Below are 18,153 nucleotides of genomic sequence, written 5' to 3'. Positions count from 1 at the left end.
CCTCCTTCGGTGTTGCTAAGTGTCTCTCCGGCCACTCAGTTCTGGAAAGGGCACAGGGTGGAGCCGCTGGTTCCATGACACCAGGGGGAGGAAGAATCTTTCTGATCCACTTGCTTGTTGTAGACAGAGGTACCTTGAGCCTTCCGCCCCTACACATCCCAGGGCAGGGACTAGGGCTAAGGTCTGCGGTGCAGGCATAGCGATTGGGGGCAGAAGGAAACTGGGGACCCAGTGGAGCTAGGGGTTATAAGAGGCGGATAAGGAGGGGGCTGAAAAAAAAAAAAGGAGGGGGCTGGAGGAGGAAAAGGGTGGGGACATAGGACACAGGCAGGGGGAGACTGTGAAGGACTGCGAATGCCGAAGTATGGAGACAAGAGCTTGTGGGGACTGGGGTAGGAGCTCTGGGGGCCAAGGAGACAGAAGCCGCTGCCCAGGCGGCCATCTGGCAACAAGCCGGGCGGTAATCCGAGTCCCTCGGAGCGCACCATCAGAGGATGGCCCCTCCGCGCAGCGAAAGGCGCTGCGAGCCTTCGCCCGGGGAACCTAGACCCGTTGCTGCCGCGGCCGGATCCCCCCAGAGGCCAGCTAGGGGACTGCAAGCAAAGGGGGCAGCGCTCCCGCCGTCCCTCCTCTCCTCTCTCTGGCTGGGGACTGGCCAGAACTGATTCCCCGAGCCCTGATTGGCTCTGGGAGGCGGCGCTGGGCCAGGTCCCGGGAGCCTGGGCTGGGGGCGTCTCCCCAAATGGCACCCACCGCCCCCAGGCTCTGCCAATCCCTGGGCACGCTCAGCGAACGCGCGGAGGCGGGGAGCCCCTGCCCCTCCTGCCGGTTAGCGTCACGCGTGACGTTACGCGTGATGGGTGGGAGGGCAGGAGCAGGGGCGCGGCGCCTAGAGGAAGGCGGGTCTGCGAGCTGCAGAGGCCAGAAACCCCGGAGCTCAAGAAAGCGTGAGTGTCTGCTGTCCCGGGCGGGGTTCGGCGGTCAGGGGAGTAGGAGATGGGGGGCTAAGAGGGACGGAAGCCTGCCTTGAAGTGTGCTCCCTGTCCTCTCCGGACTCAGTATCTTTGGTTCTAGGAGTCCTTGGGGCGCGAGGGGAGGCTGCTTGCGGGGAGGAATGTCAGGGTGGGGCCTCATGGGGCTGTACATTCAGGGGTCTGCAGCTGATGGCCATGGGTTGTGCGTGCATGTGTGAGCGTGCAGGTAACGGTCTTTGTGGGCTAGGGTATGCAGGGCGTGTCCTCCGTGTGTCTGTGTAGGGCATATATGTATGTGTGTGGGTATGTTCGTGTGAGTGCGCGGGAGAGGGGAGGGTGTGTCTTCCAGGGAGGGAGGAAGTGTGGTTGGAGAGGATTAGTCATATTGTAGGATTTTGCCTAACACGGCCAGATGCTGCTTCAGGTTTTCCTCTCTGTACTGGGTGGAGAGGGCACTTACTGAATCCTTTCGGGCCAAAGGTGTGTTGGGGAGAGGTGGATGGGTGTCTGTGCCAGCCCTGCCCAACTGGGGAACAAGGAGGGCCTGGGGCCATTCAGTGTGGGTTGAGTAAGATGCCCCTGGAGAGGAGACTGGGGCCTGCCCACTAGCACGCATGCGTGACCGGCATCAGCGTGACCGGCATCAGCGTCCCTGACTTGAGATCTGGAATAGATAAGCCCCTGGGGTGGCCATTGAGCCCTTGCTCTCCTCCAATCAGGGGCTGGGGTTTTGGATGGCTTATGCCATCTTCCCCAACAGCCTTGGGAGTTTGCATCTAGGTCTCCAGGCAGCTGGGCCCTAAAACTGACGTGAACATGGATATATAATGCATATAATATGTATTTTTGTGGGTAGAGAGCACGAGAGTAACTACACAGGATTAGCTGCTGCTCTTGCATCAACCATACACGTGTCAGCCCTCTCTGGTGAAAATCTGCACCAGGCCAGAGTGCAAAGGAGATCTGTTTTTCTGGTTCTGTTTTCCCCTGCCCCCTTCTCCCGAGGCTGCAAGTTGCAAGTCTCCGAGGCAGAACATTGCCTGGAAAACAGCTCCTCCCCCCAACCCTGCTAACCTATCTGGAGTCACCTTGAGCTCTCAAAGGGATTGGTGAGCGGCCCAGGGACCAGGGCAGGGCCCACCAGAGGTTCCCACAGGCAGAGCTCTTGGACCCCCTCCTTGGAGTTCTCCCGACGCTGGTGTTTGCCCTGCAGAAAATGGGTGAGTTGCCCTTGGATATCAATATCCAGGAACCTCGCTGGGACCAAAGCACTTTCCTGGGCAGAGCCCGGCACTTCTTCACTGTCACCGACCCCCGAAATCTGCTGCTGTCTGGAGCACAGCTGGAAGCTTCCCGAAACATCGTGCAGAACTATAGGTAGACCACTACCCCATCTGACCCTGTAGCCCAGAGCCTCATTCCCTGCCATGACTACAGTACCTTTTGCATCTATCTCCCCAAGCTTGAGAGTGACCCTGCCCCACTCCTCAACCCTCTTCTTCCCTGGCCTTATGTGTTGGACTCACAGACAGCTATGGCACAGAGCTTTAATCCAGAGAATCTGAGGGTGTTTGGGTTGAAGAGGTGGCATGGATATTGGTGGGCAGGGGGCTGCTGTCTATTTCACAAACCCTCTAAAGGGGCGTGTCCCACTGCTAGGCCACCCTCTGCAAGAACAGAGGGTCTCAAAGTGGAGCCCAGGGAGAAGGAGAGGATCCCCCTTGTTTCCAGGAGTGATGCCTGTGATGCCCCTAGCCATTTCACTCCACTGGGAACCACCATCACTCACGACCAAGCACTGAGGCAGAAAGAGAAGGGGACCCCTCTCTGTGTGGCTACAAGGGAAACAGAAATAGGAACCTGCCTACTCTTCTGGGAAGATGTGGTTCTCCCACCGAGACAAGGAGCTCCTTTATTCTGAGATCGGGGGTCAAAGTTCCTGATCCTCTGCCCAGACGTGCCCTGAGCTGAGTGGTCAGGCCTTACAGGGACAGATCTGCCACCTACAGTTACCTGTCTCCTCCCTGCCATTCTCTGCAGGGCTGGTGTGGTGACACCTGGGCTCACCGAGGACCAGCTGTGGAGGGCCAAGTATGTGTATGACTCTGCCTTCCATCCAGACACCGGGGAGAAGGTGGTCTTGATTGGCCGTATGTCGGCGCAGGTGCCCATGAACATGACCATCACTGGCTGCATGCTCACCTTCTACAGGCAGGTCCTGTCCCACGGGTCCCCTACCCTGAGCACTTTAGGCATGCCAGAGTGTAGCTTGATGACGAGGTGAGGCCGGGTGGGCCAAAAATAGTGGGTGGGTGAGAGCTCGTGTTAGAATCCCAGACACCTCGCAGAACTCAGCCCCAGGCACTGCCTCCCACCCCAGAGACAGGGTTTGTGGTTGTGTAAGTGGGGCAGGTGGGGAGGGTTGTGTGGGGGTCACCAGAGCAAGTCCTAGGGTCCTCAGCTGGATCCCCCCTGAGGGTTTGGGAATATCCTCTGGGGTTGCATTATCAGGAATTTGAGGACGAGGGACACCGTGGAGGGGGCAGAAGTAAGCGTCTTTTTTCCCTCAGGAAGACCCCGACGGTGGTGTTCTGGCAGTGGGTGAATCAGTCCTTCAATGCTGTTGTTAACTACTCCAACCGCAGTGGCGATGCTCCCATCACTGTGAGGTGAGGCTTGTACCCAGCGACTCCGCCCCGGCCTCCTGTTGTTTCTTCTTGTTTGCTACTGTTCCCCGTGCTTGTGCTTGTTCAGCTGATGCCTCAAAGCCCTCCTCAAGGCCTGTGCCTCTCCCCGCTTTCCTGGCCTGAGGGCATGGCATCCCCTGTATGTGCTGTGGGGGCCTCTCTCCCCTTGAAAGGGAGGGATCGGAGCTTCCAGACAAGCCTACACTGTGGCAGGGGAGGAATTTCTCTGCCTTCCATGCCTCACGTATTGAGGATTTGGCCTTTCCCTGAGAGAAAGAACCACGGGCTGGACTGCTCACCTCCCACGTTGTGTCCTGACTCTTGTCACCACAGGCAGCTGGGGACGGCTTACGTGAGTGCCACCACGGGTGCCGTGGCCACAGCCCTGGGTCTCAAATCCCTCACCAAGGTAAATGCCCTCCACGTGCCCTTTATTCATCTCCCTTTTCCTCATCGCTCATCCACACCAATCCACAGGCTCCCCACATCTCTCCCCAGAGTTCCTCCTACCCCATGGCCCTTAGGGCCACTAAGTGATATCTTCCCTCCCCCAGCACCTGCCCCCCTTGGTCGGCAGATTTGTGCCCTTTGCAGCGGTGGCGGCTGCCAACTGCATCAACATCCCCCTGATGAGGCAGAGGTGAGTGGCTCCCGCTCTGGGCACGCGCGCCCACCGTGCGTGTGGGCACACGGTCCCACCACACAGGCGAGCCCAGCCCTCTCCCTCCCCAAACAGAAGTTGCTGGGCACAGTCTCAGTCTGACTCTGAGATCCTGGGCTGGGAACAATAGTCTTTGACTCTCTGACACCTGGGGGAACCCCAGGGAACAGCTGCCCAAGAGGGCATTGCTGGTAAGATTTAGGGCCTGTGGTGTGACCCCCCACCCCCTTTCCTTTTCAGGGAACTGCAAGTGGGCATCCCAGTAACTGATGAAGAAAATCAGAGACTTGGCCACTCGGTGGCTGCGGCCAAGCAAGGAATCTTCCAGGTGGTGATATCGAGAATCTGCATGGCCATTCCTGCCATGGGTGAGGCACAGGCGCCTGGGTGGGGCGTGGGGGCTTCTCCAGGGGCTTTGAGCACTCTGGGGGCTGCGACGCTGGGGGGAGTGGGAGGAGCTGTGAAGGGTGATCGGTCTCTCCCGGGAATCCCGGGGGCGTTCACTTCACTAACTCCCTGCTTTGCCGCCCTACTCTCCCTGCAGCCATTCCCCCCGTGATCATGGACACTCTGGAGAAGAAGGACTTCTTAAAGGTAGGTCACTCTCACCTTTCCCATCCTGGAAGTGGTGGTGGCTGGAAGCAGTACTGACCAGCCCGGAGCCTATTTCCAGCCTGGCCTGAGTCCGAGACACGCCCCCTGTTTGCTCCACCCCTGTGCTGCCTCCTCCCCCTTCATTCCTTCAGCAAGAGGGGATTGGGCTGGGGTGAAGGAACCCTGAGGGGACGGGAGGAAAAGATAAGGGAAGGAAGGAAATGGATTCTGTCCGGAAGAGAACCGGTGTCACTCCCGAGGCCTCTGACTCGGGGAGGGACTACCACAATCACATCTGCCAGCATATTCATGCTGTCACCTACTGACAACAGTAAGACACACAGGCTCACACATGCATGAACAGAACAGAGAAGGGGGACACAGGAATACAAGCTCATTCACTGAATCTTTTATTCACAAGTATTGAGCACCAACTGGGTCCGTTGGGGGGAACAGAATGGTGGTTCCTGTGGCTGGAGTGAATGGAGAAGGGACAGGTTCATGGAGGCCAATTAGGCCAGGAGAAAGTGAGTGGAGGATTAGAGGAAGTGTGGGACCCATTCCGAGAGGGGAGAATGGGTGATGGGACGCTAAGGAGGGTGTCAGCAAGCAGGCCTGGCGGAGGGGAGGGGAGGAAGGGGTGCAAACCATTCCACTGTCTCTGTCTCCCCACAGCGTCGCCCCTGGCTGGGGGCGCCCCTGCAGGTGGGACTGGTGGGCTTCTGGTAAGTGTGCGGAGACTCAGCTAGGGTGAGAGTGTCCTTTCCACGGTGGGTGTATGGTGGATATTTATTGACTTTAAGATATTCATGTACTTCATTCATTCATACATCTGGCTTGTAGGGGGTCTTGGGACATTTGTAGGGCGTGTTGTGGGTGATCTCCATCCTTGAAGGCCAACAGTCTAGTCGAAGAGATACTTCTCTCTTTTTTTTTTTTTTTAAGATTTTATTTATTTATTTAACAGACAGAGATCACAAGTAGGCAGAGAGGCAGGCAGAGAGAGAGAGGGGGAAGCAGGCTCTCCTCTGAGCAGAGAACGAGCCCAATGCGGGACTCAATCCCAAGACCCTGAGATCATGACCTGAGCTGAAGGCAGAGGCTTAACCTACTGAGCCAGTATTTCCAGTAGAAATACTAGAGATATTTCTAGTCTTCATTTGTGAGAGGAAAGCAGGGAAATATACCTTTTGGTACCATCCAGGAGTTTCATGCACATTTAACTGCTGGTTCTGGCCCTCACTGTCGCTGCCCTGAGGCTCGTCCCTCAGCCAGAACCTAATGTCACCATTGGTTTTAATCAGTCTCCACCCCTAGGGGCTGCCTCCAGAGAAGGCATGGGGTGCAGGGAGGGAACAGCCTTAGGTCAAAACTTCACAAACCTTTCCAACACTTTTCTCCCCAGCCTGGTATTTGCCACCCCCTTGTGCTGTGCCCTGTTCCCCCAGAGAAGGTAAGTGCTGCCCCCCGGCTGGACTGGGGGCTCTGGGTGGGTCTCCATATCTGTGGAAGCAGCTGCCCTGAGGGTCCTTCAGTGTGTTCCAGGAGGAGGGCTGGCCTGCCGGGCACTAAACTTATTCTGGGGCCGGGAAAGGAGATTCTGGCCGCCGAAGGAGATTCTTCAGTCTGGGAGGAAGAAAGGCGGTGATTGCTTGGCCTGATGCAGGCTGGGTTCCGGGGATACTCAGCCCACCTCTGCTGTTCTGTTGCAGCTCCTTACCTGTGAGCAGGCTGGAGCCAGAGCTGAGAGCTCAGATCCGTGAGCAAAACCCAGACATCGAAGTGGTTTACTACAACAAGGGGCTTTGAGGGAGGGTCAGTCCCTGGCCCCTTCCCTCACCTCCTGGGGCTGCTGCTTTCCTGGAGCCTCACCCTCCCTCCCCATCCCTTGCCCATCTGCCTGGTACTGGGTGGGGTCTGGGTGGGGAAGCCATGGGGGAGACCAGCAGTCCATTAGGCTGAGAGAGGTGCCTCCATTCAGCCTTTTTCTCTCCTTTCTGGTTTCAAAGAGCAGGGCCACACAATCCCTTTCTGCTGGGCTTCTCTGTCTACGTGCGTACGTACACGATACATGTACGTAAGTGTGTGTGTGTGTGTACGTGCTATTCTGGAAACTAGAAACAGATATGCTGTCCTAGGGTATGCTGCTATCTGGCTTCTCTTGGCATCTCGCCACCTGTCAGCCAGCCAGGCTACACGACTTTCCTGCCTCAACAGTTCCACTGGCCAAGTCATTTCTAGCAGCACCTCGCCCCTTCTAGATGCAGGAGGAGCCGCGGGATCTCTGCACAGAGACTGAGGGACACTAGCCGGCCAAACTGGGCTGACTCCCTTCAGAATTCTGGTTCCTAGCTCCCAAAGTTGTCCTGGGAACTGGGCTGGCAGAGGAAGACATGACAGGATAAGGGAGACAGGCAGTTTAGGCATCCCCCACATCCTGAAATAGATACGTTCATCCTCTCTCCTCTCTGAGAACAAAGGAGTGTCAGTATCCTGTAGCACCCCTGCCATCTTCCCCTCTCCCCCACACCACAGTGTGGGAGTCCTTAGGGACAACCTTCAGAGTTCTTGGTCTGCTCTGACATCATAGACTCTACGCTAGGGTCCCAACTCCTTCCTCACACCAAAAAGCCACGAAGGCAGAGCAAACATTCCCCTTTAAGAGCTCCCACTGCCCCCTCTTACAGAGGGACACAGCTGTGGGAATGGTGCTTACCCTGCTCAGGTATCTGAGTGGATGGATGTGACAAGGACACACCCAAGGGCAACTAGGCCCTGAGTGTACAATCTTAAGACAGGACATTTTGTGTTCTGTTGGCTCTTGTTAGACATTCAGCAGAAGTCCGACCTTAGCTCCTCTTTTTTGAGGCTTAGTCCTGCTCCTACCCCTACTCCTGCCCTCATCTCCCAAGAGGAAGAAGGGCTGGGGCATCCACAGGGGGTCCAAAGGAGAGGTAGGCTTGGGAATGGAATATATGGTGATATATTCATAGGGTACAGGGCTGGACCTTGACTCCAACTCCCATGAGCTGTAGCCGAAGCAGTGGGCGGTACAGTGAGTATAGTGAGTATAGTGAGCTGGGCCTTCTGGCCAACGAAGGAAGGCCCCATGGGATCCTCTAAGAGCACTTTCCTTCTCTCCCAGCTATTTGCCACCAGCAACTAAAACTATGATGCCATTGTTACTCAATAAAGTGAAAACCTGTCTACTTCTTTTTTTTTTTTTTAACCTGTCTACTTCTTGATCTTCACTTGATTCCATATCCTGCGGTCCAGGGAGAGCCAACCTCCTGCCTGTGGCCTTGCCTTCCCTCCCCACAAAATGCAGGTCTTAGTCTCTTCCTTCCCCTTCTGTAAGGAACTTCAGCTCCCAGCAGAGGGCGCGGTGAGATTAGAAAATCAGTCCTCCATTGGCACCCTGAGTATTAACTACCCTAGAAGGGATGTAGATGCCTTCCATTTCCTTTTTTGCTAAGAAGGCTGATCACACACCTACAGGCCAACCCAGGCTCTGGGCTTCTTGGTTCCCTTCAGGCATTTGGCATGGGTTGGTAGCTTCTGGTTCCCGGGGCAGCCTCTGGAAAGAGGAAGGGTAGAGGGCTAAGGACTGTCCAGCTCCATCAGAGAGAAGTTAGGGCACCAGCACACCCTCCATACCCCTCCACACCCCATCAGTACAACACAAGAATAAGCCTGGCACAGACCATTTGCTGGTTAATGCCCCCTCCCCCCATCCTAGGACCCTCCATCCCTCCTTATGTAACACCCCTTTTTTTCCCTGGGAAAACTGAGACCAAAAGTTCACGTCTATGAACAGATGATGAGAGCTATTATTAAACAGTTTATAGCTATGTCTCTTACGGTAAGTCTTGGCTTTGGAAGATGCAAAAGAATAAACAGGAATGAATCTACAATAAAATCCATTGTCTACTCCAAGCAGGGCATAGCCCTCATTTCCCCTTTGTCAGCTCAAAGCTCTCACAGTAGGTGGTTAGGGAAAAATTTTTAGGGCTGCATGGTCCCACAGCAGCCAGAAGTGAACCTGGTACCTTGGCCTGGGCTCGATTATGCCTCTTGGGCCGTAGAAATTTACTGGTATGGACAGTGGAGGTGACAGCAGCCACTGCTCATTGAGCCCTATGTGTGGTGCCAGGCTTGATAAAGCCCAGTGCTTTAAGCCCATTATCTCTTATGATCTTCACAACCCACTGTGGGGCCAGATTTGTTATATCCACTCTTGGCAAAAACACAGGCTTAAAGACATGTAAAAAGTTGCCCGCAGCTACACAACTAGGGAGTGGTGGAACCAGGATTCAAGCCGACCTGTGTGACTCTGAATCTGCGATGCTAAGCTTCTTCCTGACCTGCCAGTCCCCAGCCGAACTTGAAATAGTTCTCCTGGTCCCTTTGACATTTCAGGGCATCTCCTCCCTGGGCCCAGTTTCGTTACAGTCCAGCAAAACTGAGGCCCACAGTGTACTCAGACCTTTTACTAAAGCCACTGAAGAGTTGAGGGGTTTATAGCTGAAGGAGCATGAGCAAAGATTCCTATTCTTTAATATTTTATTTATTTATTTGAGAGGGTGAAAGAGCACAAACAGGGAGGAGGGAGGGGGAGAAGCACACTCCCCACTGAGCAGGGAGCCCCAAGCAGGGCTGGATCCCAGGACCCTGAGATCATGACCTGAGCAGAAGGCAGAGGCTGCTTAACCGACTGAGCCCCCCGGGGCAATGCATCTTTTTTTTTTTTTTTTAAGATTTTATTTATTTATTTGACAGACAGAGATCACAAGTAGGCAGAGAGGCAGGCAGATAGAGAGGGGGAAGCAGGCTCCCCACCAAGCAGAGAGCTGGATGAGGGGCTCAATTCCAGGACCCTGGGATCATGACCTGAGCCAAAGGCAGAGGCTTTAACCCACTGAGCCACCCAGGCGCCCCGACCCATCTTATTCTTGATTGAATTTGCGGCAACATTTAGAGGGGGCCCCTAGCTGGCTCAGTCAGTCCAACATGCGACTCCTGGTCTTGGGGTCATGAATTCAAGCCCCACCTTGGACCCAGAGCTTACTTAAAAAAAATTTTTTTTTAAATATGGGGTGACATTTAGAAGACACGTTTCAATTCCATCCTGTTCTGCCTGTCTTGAGTGCTGCCTCCCACCAAGCCCATGGGGCCCTGGGTCAACTCTTCACGCCTCTGTCTGAAGGTACAGCTTTGGCCTTTGGTAACCCCCTTGAAAAGGGGCCTTGAACTTTTACTGGAAAATCCATGTAAAATAAACCTACTTGGGGAGTGAGGTGCAGGAATCTCTGTTAAAATCACTAAGAACATTTTATAACGTACTTATTTACACTCTGCAGATAACACCAAACATATCAGAGAGAAGACCAGCCAAGGCACTGGGGGGGACAGTTAGGAAGGAAGGCTCTCTTGCCGTCTTTCCTTCCTAGTTCCACACCTGCTTCTCAAAGCAAAAGTTTGCTTTCAGCTCACTTCACAGGCTGGCTCTCTGGGGGCAAAGCCTAGCCAGGTACCTTTTCCAAACTGCTTCCAGACTCTTGGACTTTTTCCTCAGAAGTCAGCATTTGGGCAGAGGTAGCCCTTTTCTCACTGGAAAGCAATCTCCCCCATTCTTGGGCCTCCCTTTCTCCTCCTCCTGCTCAGACCCTGGGACGCTTCTTTGGGAGCCTACATCTGCGTCCTTGGTCTTCCTCCCAGCCTTCTTCCCCTGGCCTGGCCTCATCTGCCCCCACCTTGCCCATTATGAAGACCACAACACTCCCTCTCTCCCAGCCCATCCTCTAAGGAGGAAAAGGGCTCCCCTCTGGCTTAGCCTGGCCAGAGGGAGGGGGCTAAGTGAGTATATCCTGTTCTCTTCTGGGGTCCCCTACTCTTTTCTAGGGTCACTGAGGCCGGGTCTTAGGGGCAGTGGTGACGGCCAGTTTCAGCTCCGGCGCCGTGGGCCCATGCCAGCCAGACTAGGCTAGTCCCCTGTCCCCTCGCGGTGCCGGACGAATCACAGCCAAAGCCCCGTTTCCTCAGTCCGGCAGTCGGTCTCAAGCCAGCCCCGCCCTGGGGGTGGGTGGGTGCCTGTCAGTCATAGGTAGGCCACACCCCCTGGGGGGGCAAAGCCGGTCTGGCGCAGAGTCCCGCCCCTGTTCTGGCCCCTGTCAAAGTCAGGCTCGGCTCCACCTCCTTTCCGTTTCCCAGGCAACGGCTTTAATCTTCGCTGGCCCGGAATGCGATTCATCCTCCCGGTCTAAGCAAGGAGCTCAGATCCGCTTTCCGGGTGACCTCGGTCCCGGACCCTTAAATCCGCCAAATCGCCTTCCTCCTTTCCAGTTTCGAAGCCCAAGAGCACCTCGGCGCCCGCCCCTTGACTTCCTGCCCGGAAATCCGCGAGGTTTTCGAGGAATCGCGCGAGGCCTCTCCCTCCTTAGGTACCAAGCCCGGGTGTTTTCGCGGCTTACGAGGCTGTCGGCCCTGCCTCTTGCCCCTGCCTCGCAATAAACGTTCAGGAAACGTTTATTGAACTCTGCTAAGAGTGGCTCTGTGGCCGAAGCTGGGTAGAAATGGCCTGTTGAGTGAACCGAGGCCCTTCCCAGCTGCAGGGACACAGCCTGTGCCCAGCAGTCATTAAGCCTCTCTCCATCCCCTCCACGTCAGTCTCCCTACCTGTCAGCGATCTCGGCCCCCGATGCAGATGCATTCTTTTGCTAGGAATCTTGGAGGGATCTTGACCGGGTTGGATCATTCCCTCCAAGGGAACTTCCTGGGCAGCTCCCTCCTCTCTAAATACACACACCTTTTACCTCCCGGGCAGTCGTCCCAACCCTGGCTGCCAGAGGGACAACTGCAGTCCCCAGCTTTGCATCCCAGCCTCCTCCCGCCTCTCCTTCCTTCTAATCTTAGCAAAGTTGTGCAACTGAATAAGGACCGGGAGAACAGAGGAGGAAGCCTGCATAGCTTGGGCCACACACACAACCCCTTCCTCCTCCTGTGACCCCGTACATCCAATAGGAGAGTAACCGGCTCCTGTTAACAAGCCACAAGCAGTTCCTTCAAGGTAAGGTGTTTGCTTATGGAACAAGAATTTGCTGTGTAAATCTATGAACTAACCACTCAACCACCTATATTATTACCTGACTAAAGACCTTCCTTCTCTTATCACCAGCAAGTCCTCAATCAATTGCAACTTTCATTTCCCAGAAGAAGCACTTCTGGTTTGGGTTTTAATTCAAGTTATTTTGTGGAAAACAACAGTGATTGTGGCTAGCTTCAGTCAACAGAGATGTATTGGAAGGACTCCGCAGCAGCTCTCAGAACCAGAGGCAGCACTAGCCAGCCTGGCTTTGCAAAGAGCGGGAAGCTGGGCTGCTCTGGGGCCTCAGCAACTGGAGTTTATAGACACCCCCATTCAGGTAGCAGCTTCAACAGCTCTAGTTTCTGATCTCCCATTCAAGTTTCAGAAATCTGTGCAGGTTAGATCAGTTGTCTCCTCCCGGGAGGTGTCCAGAGGTCAGGGTCAAGTTACAAGGATATTGGACATCATTGGTTCAGGTCTACCTCTATGGCTGGGGAGTAGGGCAATTACTGTGAGCTGGGAATTGCCATGATTGATATTTAATACACAATGTGTTATTACTGGTCCCTTGCATCTGTAGTTCTCTGAAATGAAATCTTCCCTGAGGGCTGGCACCATATCTTACCTTTAAAAAAAAAAAACGTGGAGGGGTGCCTGGGTGGCTCAGTGGGTTAAAGCCTCTGCCTTCCACTCAGGTCATGATCCTAGGGTCCTGGGATCCAGCCCCGCATGAGCCCCGCATGGGCTCTCTGCTCGGCAGGGTGCCTGCCTCCCGCTGCCTCTTTCCCTACTTGTGATTTCTGTCTGTCAAATAAATAAATAATATCTTTTAAAAAAACGTGAAAAACGCAGAACATAAAATTTACCATCTTAACTGTTTATTAGTGTATAAGTCACTAGTGTTAAGTATATTCACATTGTTGGGAAACAGATCTTCATAACGTTTTCTTCTTGCACATCTGAAACTATAGCCATTAAACAACAGCCCATATCTTCACTTTTGCATGCCTGCAACACCTATAATGCTGCCCGACTCACAGTAAGTACTCAATACATGTCTGCTGAATAAATGAATGGAAAGCAAAGCACCCTAAACCCCACTCATAGATTGGTCCTCGGTAAGATCACTAACACAGTGGTTCTCAATCTGTTTTACTCCTCAACAAATCTAAAATATGTCACATATTTACAAAGGAAACAGTGGCTCACATCTTTAGTGGCATTCAGCCTGGAGAATGGGAGAGCATATCCTCCCAGGGAGGTTTATCAGAACCTGGGGGCTAGGGGCGCCTGGGTGGCTTAGTGGGTGAAGCCTCTGCCTTCGGCTCAGGTCATGATCTCGGGGTCCTGGGATGGAGCCCCACATGGGGCTCTGTGCTCAGCGGGCAGCCTGCTGCCCCTTCTCTTTCTTTCTTTCTTTTTTTTTTTTTAAAGATTTTATTTATTTATTTGACAGAGAGAGATCACAAGTAGGCAGAGAGGCGGAGAGAGAGGGGGAAGTAGGCTCCCCGCTGAGCAGAAAGCCTGATGTGGGGCTCGATCCCAGGACCCTGAGATCAGGACCTGAGTCCCGAGCCAAAGGCAGAGGCTTCACCCACTGAGCCAGCCACCCAGGCGCCTCTCCCCTTCTCTTTCTGTCTGCCCTTCTGCCTGCTTGTGACCTCTCTGTCAAATAAATAAATAAAATCTTAAAAAAAAAAAAACAACAAAAACAAAAACAAAAAAGAACCTAGGGGCTTGAAAAGTCCTTCAGGCAAAGTGAAGCTGTCCCTGGAAATGTCCCTACATATGATGGCCAGGGAGAGAAGGAGATCAGCCCCATCTCTTCTGTGTCTCTCCAGGAGCCCCAAATGAAAGGGGATGAGGGAGAGTATTTCACATGTAATCAGAGCCACTGTCTTCCACTCTGTTGTCTGTTTCTCTGCACCGTGTCAGTGACTCTTTCCTGTGGTAGTTTGTGGCCTGTGGTGCTGACCTACCCTCTCTCTACCTCTGTAGCTTCTTGGGATTGGCACTGAGCTGCCATCATTTAAGGCATGCTGGAAAGGAGACATCTTCGCCTTACTCTTGTCCAGTTCCCACTGAGGGGTCTCACCGTAGAGTTGCTTGGGCCTCTGGCCATATGGTTTCATTTTCATGGCCTGTTTTCCAAGGCACCAAGGCACGATGGGGTGGGGAGGTACTGGGTAGTAGTGATGTAAGATTAAGCAACCCTCCTGCAATCTACCTAAAAGCATTCCTTTTTATGATACTCAGGCCTTCTGCTGAGCCTGACTCTTCCTGGCTGGACTTGCTCCTCACTGCTAGTGATTTCTTTCAAGGCCCCATTTCTGCAAGCTGGCTTCCAACACCTAAACCCTCAAGCTCTCAGACTCCACTGCCTATATCTGACCCTGAGTTGTGGATGAAATTCAAGTTCTTTTCCTTTGGCCAAATCAAATGACTTCCATTCAATTGTCCTAAACTTTCCAAGACCATTGTTGTGTAAAGGAAACAGGCAGACTCCCTAAATCTGTGGTTTCCCGAGAACCAAGAACCGTGTGTGGAGGCATCCCAGAGTGCCACAATGAACTTGCAGGACTGCTGCAGGACATTTTTTGTTTTCAAGAGGAACCCAGCAATATTCCATATCTGGACATTGCACAAACTACAAACTCCAGTTCATGGTTCCAAAATTAGATTGTGCTGCATTATTTTCAATGTCTTTGCGAAACTGGATTTTTGATGGTTGTTGTGACAAAAAGAATTAATGTGGCACAGGCAATGAGGATGGCAGTAGCCAAGTTGATTCTAAGCTTTGAGAAGTTATGCAGATCTCAGCATACTCGATGTCCAATCAGTAACTAACAAAGGTTAAGAATTACATAAAAAGGGAGGTCACCTGACTGGCTCAGTGGGTAGCACACGCAAATCTTGATCTTGGGATGGTGAGTTCAAGCCCCACATTGAGTGCAGAGCCTACTTGAAAGTAATAATGATAGGGGCGCTTGGGTGGCTCAGTGGGTTAAAGCGTCTGCCTTCAGCTCAGGTCATGATCTCAGGGTCCTGGGATCCAGCCCTGCATCGGGCTGAGCAGAGAGCCTGCTTCCTCCTCTCTCTCTGCCTACCTCTCTGCCTACTTGTGATCTCTGTCCATCAAATAAATAAATAAAATCTTTTTTTAAAAAAGAAAGTAATAAAAAAAAAATAAAAAAGAAAGTAATAACGGTAATGATAATAATAATAAAAAGAATTACATAAAAAAACACCTGGGGCACCTGGGTGGCGCAGTCAGGTAAGCAGTTTGACTCTCGCCGGTTCAACCTCAGGTCATGCTGTTGTGGGATCGAGCCCCACATTGGGCTCTGCTCTCGGCACAGAATCTGCTTCAGATTCTCTCTTCCTCTCCCTCCCACTCACTCTCTCTCTCAAATAAATAAAATCTTTTTTTTAAAGATTTTTTATTTATTAATTTGACAGAGATCACAAGTAGGCAGAGAGAGAGAGGAGGAAGCAGGATCCCTGCTGAGCAGAGAGCCTGATGCGGGGCTTGATCCCAGGACCCTGAGATCATGACCTGAGCTGAAGGCAGAGGCTTTAACCCACTGAGCCACCCAGGAACCCCAATAAATAAAATCTTTAAAAAATATATTCTTTATTCCCTCCAACATATAGGTATTCATTTTTCAAAAGAGTACAAAGGAGTTAAGCCATAAATATGTCCTAAAATTTCTTGGACCTAAGTACCTACAGGGAACTACTAGATATTTCTTTTGGCCTAGGGTATTGTGAAAAAATTACTAGGGGTGCCTGGGTGGCTCAGTGGGTTAAGCCTTCGCCTTTGGCTCAGGTCATGGTCTCAGGGTCCTGGGATCAAGCCCCGCATCCCGCTCTCTGCTCAGCAGGGAGCCTGCTTCCCTCCCCACCCCCCGCCTACTTGTGATAGCTCTCTCTGTGTCAAATAAATAAATAAATAATAAAAATCTTTAAAAATTTTTTTTAAAAATTACTAGAAAACTAAGGGTTCATAATTCTAGAAAGTTGGGACCCCTTGCCCTAAATGCATGAGGGAAGAAATGAAGGCATGAGGGAATATCACTGGGGTGTATTGGGTCTCAGAGCTGCCCTCTGTAATCTCCAGGCACTGTGGCTTTGTAGGAAATTTTCTCTTATTGAATTCATAATAATTCTTTGTGGGAAGTTCTAACCTTGTTTCAGGGATCCAGGTTGTTCACAATGTGATCAGAGGGTGGGAGAGAGTCCCTAGGGACTGGGGATGGTGGTGGGAATTTAGAAGCCAGAGGCGCGTTGTCCGGGCCAGCTGAGATCAGGAGCAAAGGAGAGAATGGAGGCTAAGGACACTGGGGTTCCTTCCCGCCTGGCTCTGCCTTGCATCACGGGACGGGGCGGCATGGGGTTGCCAAGTCTCCTCAGTAAACTCCACCCCGAGACCTGCCCCACACTGCGCCCCCTGGAGGCCACACTGGGTCCTTCGGCTTGGACCGACAGGCTATCGCCTCGCCACTGGAAATCTGGGGAGGCTTTGAGCCCCAAGCCAACCCGCGGAAGGGAGGGGTGGCTGCAAGTGGGGCCCCACTCAGGTCTGCGCTTCTCCCCTCCTTCCCCACCCGTATCCTCAGGTGACTAGCGGACGCCTTCCTTGAGCGAAGACGGCGGAACTGGCGGGTCCCTAGCTCCCGTGCTCATACATTAAAGATGCGGACGCGCCGGGACTGCGGTGCCACAAGCATGAAGACAAATTTTTAATCCCGAGCAAGAAGATGCCGGGAGATGGGGGCGGGGGGAGGAGGTGAGGGAGAAAAATGAATTAGGTTTTTATTATGTGTTTTATTATGCTGTAATTGAACAGGATTAGGTGAGAATACAATATATTTCTGAGGCTGCTGGAGGGAGAAGGGGGCGGGAGAGAGAGGCTGACAGCGAGAGACAGCGAAACCCGCAGAGAAGCCACGGCTCCGGGACGCAGCGGTTCCCAGGGGAGGGGAAGAGCGGCGCCAACCCGGCTGGGTGGGCCCAAGCACCCCCCCACCCGTCCTCCCCAACGGTTTGGGCCACACGGGGGTGGGTGAGGGGAACTGGATTGGTGGGACTAGCTTGGCTGCAAGTCCCGCTAGGATATCCTGGAAGGGGGGGGGAGGGGGGACCCACATGAGAGGCGGAAGGCTTGGGAGATCACAAACCCGCTCCAGAAGGGAAACTGAGTCTCAAAGGGGCAGGGGCGCGGCTACGAAAAAGACAAGGCGCTCTGGAGGCATTAGGGTCCAGGAAGCCTGCGAAGGCACATTTGCTTCTAACATCTCCGCCCGGCACGCGTCGGGCCCACGCTTCGTGGACCCGCAACATTGCGGAGCGCCCACTTTGCGCCCGGGCCTCGGTTATTGCAGGGCGACCCCCCCATCCCGTCCAGCTCCTGTCACCTCTGAAAAGATCCGTATCTACTCAGTTCTAACCCAGCACCCCCACCCCATCCCCGCACGCGCCCCCTGGAGGCCTCCTCAGGCGGAGGGCGCCCAGGTGAGCCCCCTTGCGCGGCTGAGCTCACTGCCCTCTCGCCCCTCGAACCGCCTCCCTCCCGGGAGCTCCGGCCGCCCGGGCCCCGCGGCTTCATTAAGGGCCTCCGCCAGCTCCGCGTCTCACCTGCTGCAGCGCCCCTCGCGCTCCGCCAGGGACCCGCTCCTGGCGGTGATGAAGAGGCCCATTAGCCGCTTCTACCTTTAGGGCGGACTGGGCCGCTCTCCCCACTTCCCAATTAGGACATTAGAAACCGTCAACCAAGATTAATAGTTGCCCGGCTCCGGGGCAGGGAGAGGAGCCCAGATACCGCAGCAGCGCCGCACGCTCAGCTCGGGCCAACTTGGTGAGCGCCGGGCGTACCACCTGCCGCCGCCATCCCCCCCCTCCGCGCCCCCCACCCCTCCGCCTTCTTCCCCTCTTCCCCTGGGCTCCCCTGGAACTCTCTCAGGTGAGCCCCACAATAGGGTCGGGAGTGTCAGAGACCCGAACCCTGTGCTCGGCACGGTCTCTGCCCTGGGCGCGCTCCAAGGCAAGGCGAGCTGGAGAGGAAGGTGCGCCCTCTCCAGGAGACTCCCCCAGCTTTCCCAAAGACTGGTTCGGAAGACTTCGGATCTTAAATGATGGACGGATTATTGCTTT

General features: G+C 53.9%; 1 protein-coding gene across 4 annotated transcripts; it reads left to right on the top strand.

Moving 5' to 3' along the window:
- Positions 1-862: 862 nt before the first annotated feature.
- SFXN3 (sideroflexin 3) lies at positions 863-16,865 on the top strand (the record flags this gene model as incomplete). 4 transcript variants are annotated; one of them, XM_080822418.1, is made up of 11 exons in its annotated part: positions 863-947; positions 2,188-2,351; positions 3,015-3,185; positions 3,545-3,643; positions 3,995-4,070; positions 4,216-4,301; positions 4,563-4,690; positions 4,867-4,916; positions 5,592-5,641; positions 6,322-6,369; positions 6,629-8,766. In XM_080822418.1, 10 exons carry the CDS (start codon positions 2,191-2,193, stop codon positions 6,723-6,725), a joined length of 966 nt encoding a protein of 321 aa, XP_080678544.1. In that variant the 3' UTR covers positions 6,726-8,766. The 4 variants fall into 4 exon arrangements, with proteins under 4 accessions (XP_080678544.1, XP_080678546.1, XP_080678547.1 ...); XM_080822420.1 differs by lacking the exon at positions 6,629-8,766 and adding an exon at positions 16,620-16,865 and having other exon boundaries at positions 883-947; XM_080822421.1 differs by having other exon boundaries at positions 899-947; positions 2,224-2,351; positions 6,629-8,143.
- Positions 16,866-18,153: the final 1,288 nt, after the last annotated feature.

The sequence above is a fragment of the Martes martes genome (assembly GCF_963455335.1).
Source record: "Martes martes genome assembly, chromosome: 14".
In the NCBI taxonomy this organism is placed as follows: Eukaryota; Metazoa; Chordata; class Mammalia; order Carnivora; family Mustelidae; genus Martes; species Martes martes.
This window is presented reverse-complemented; position numbering and strand designations above follow the sequence as displayed.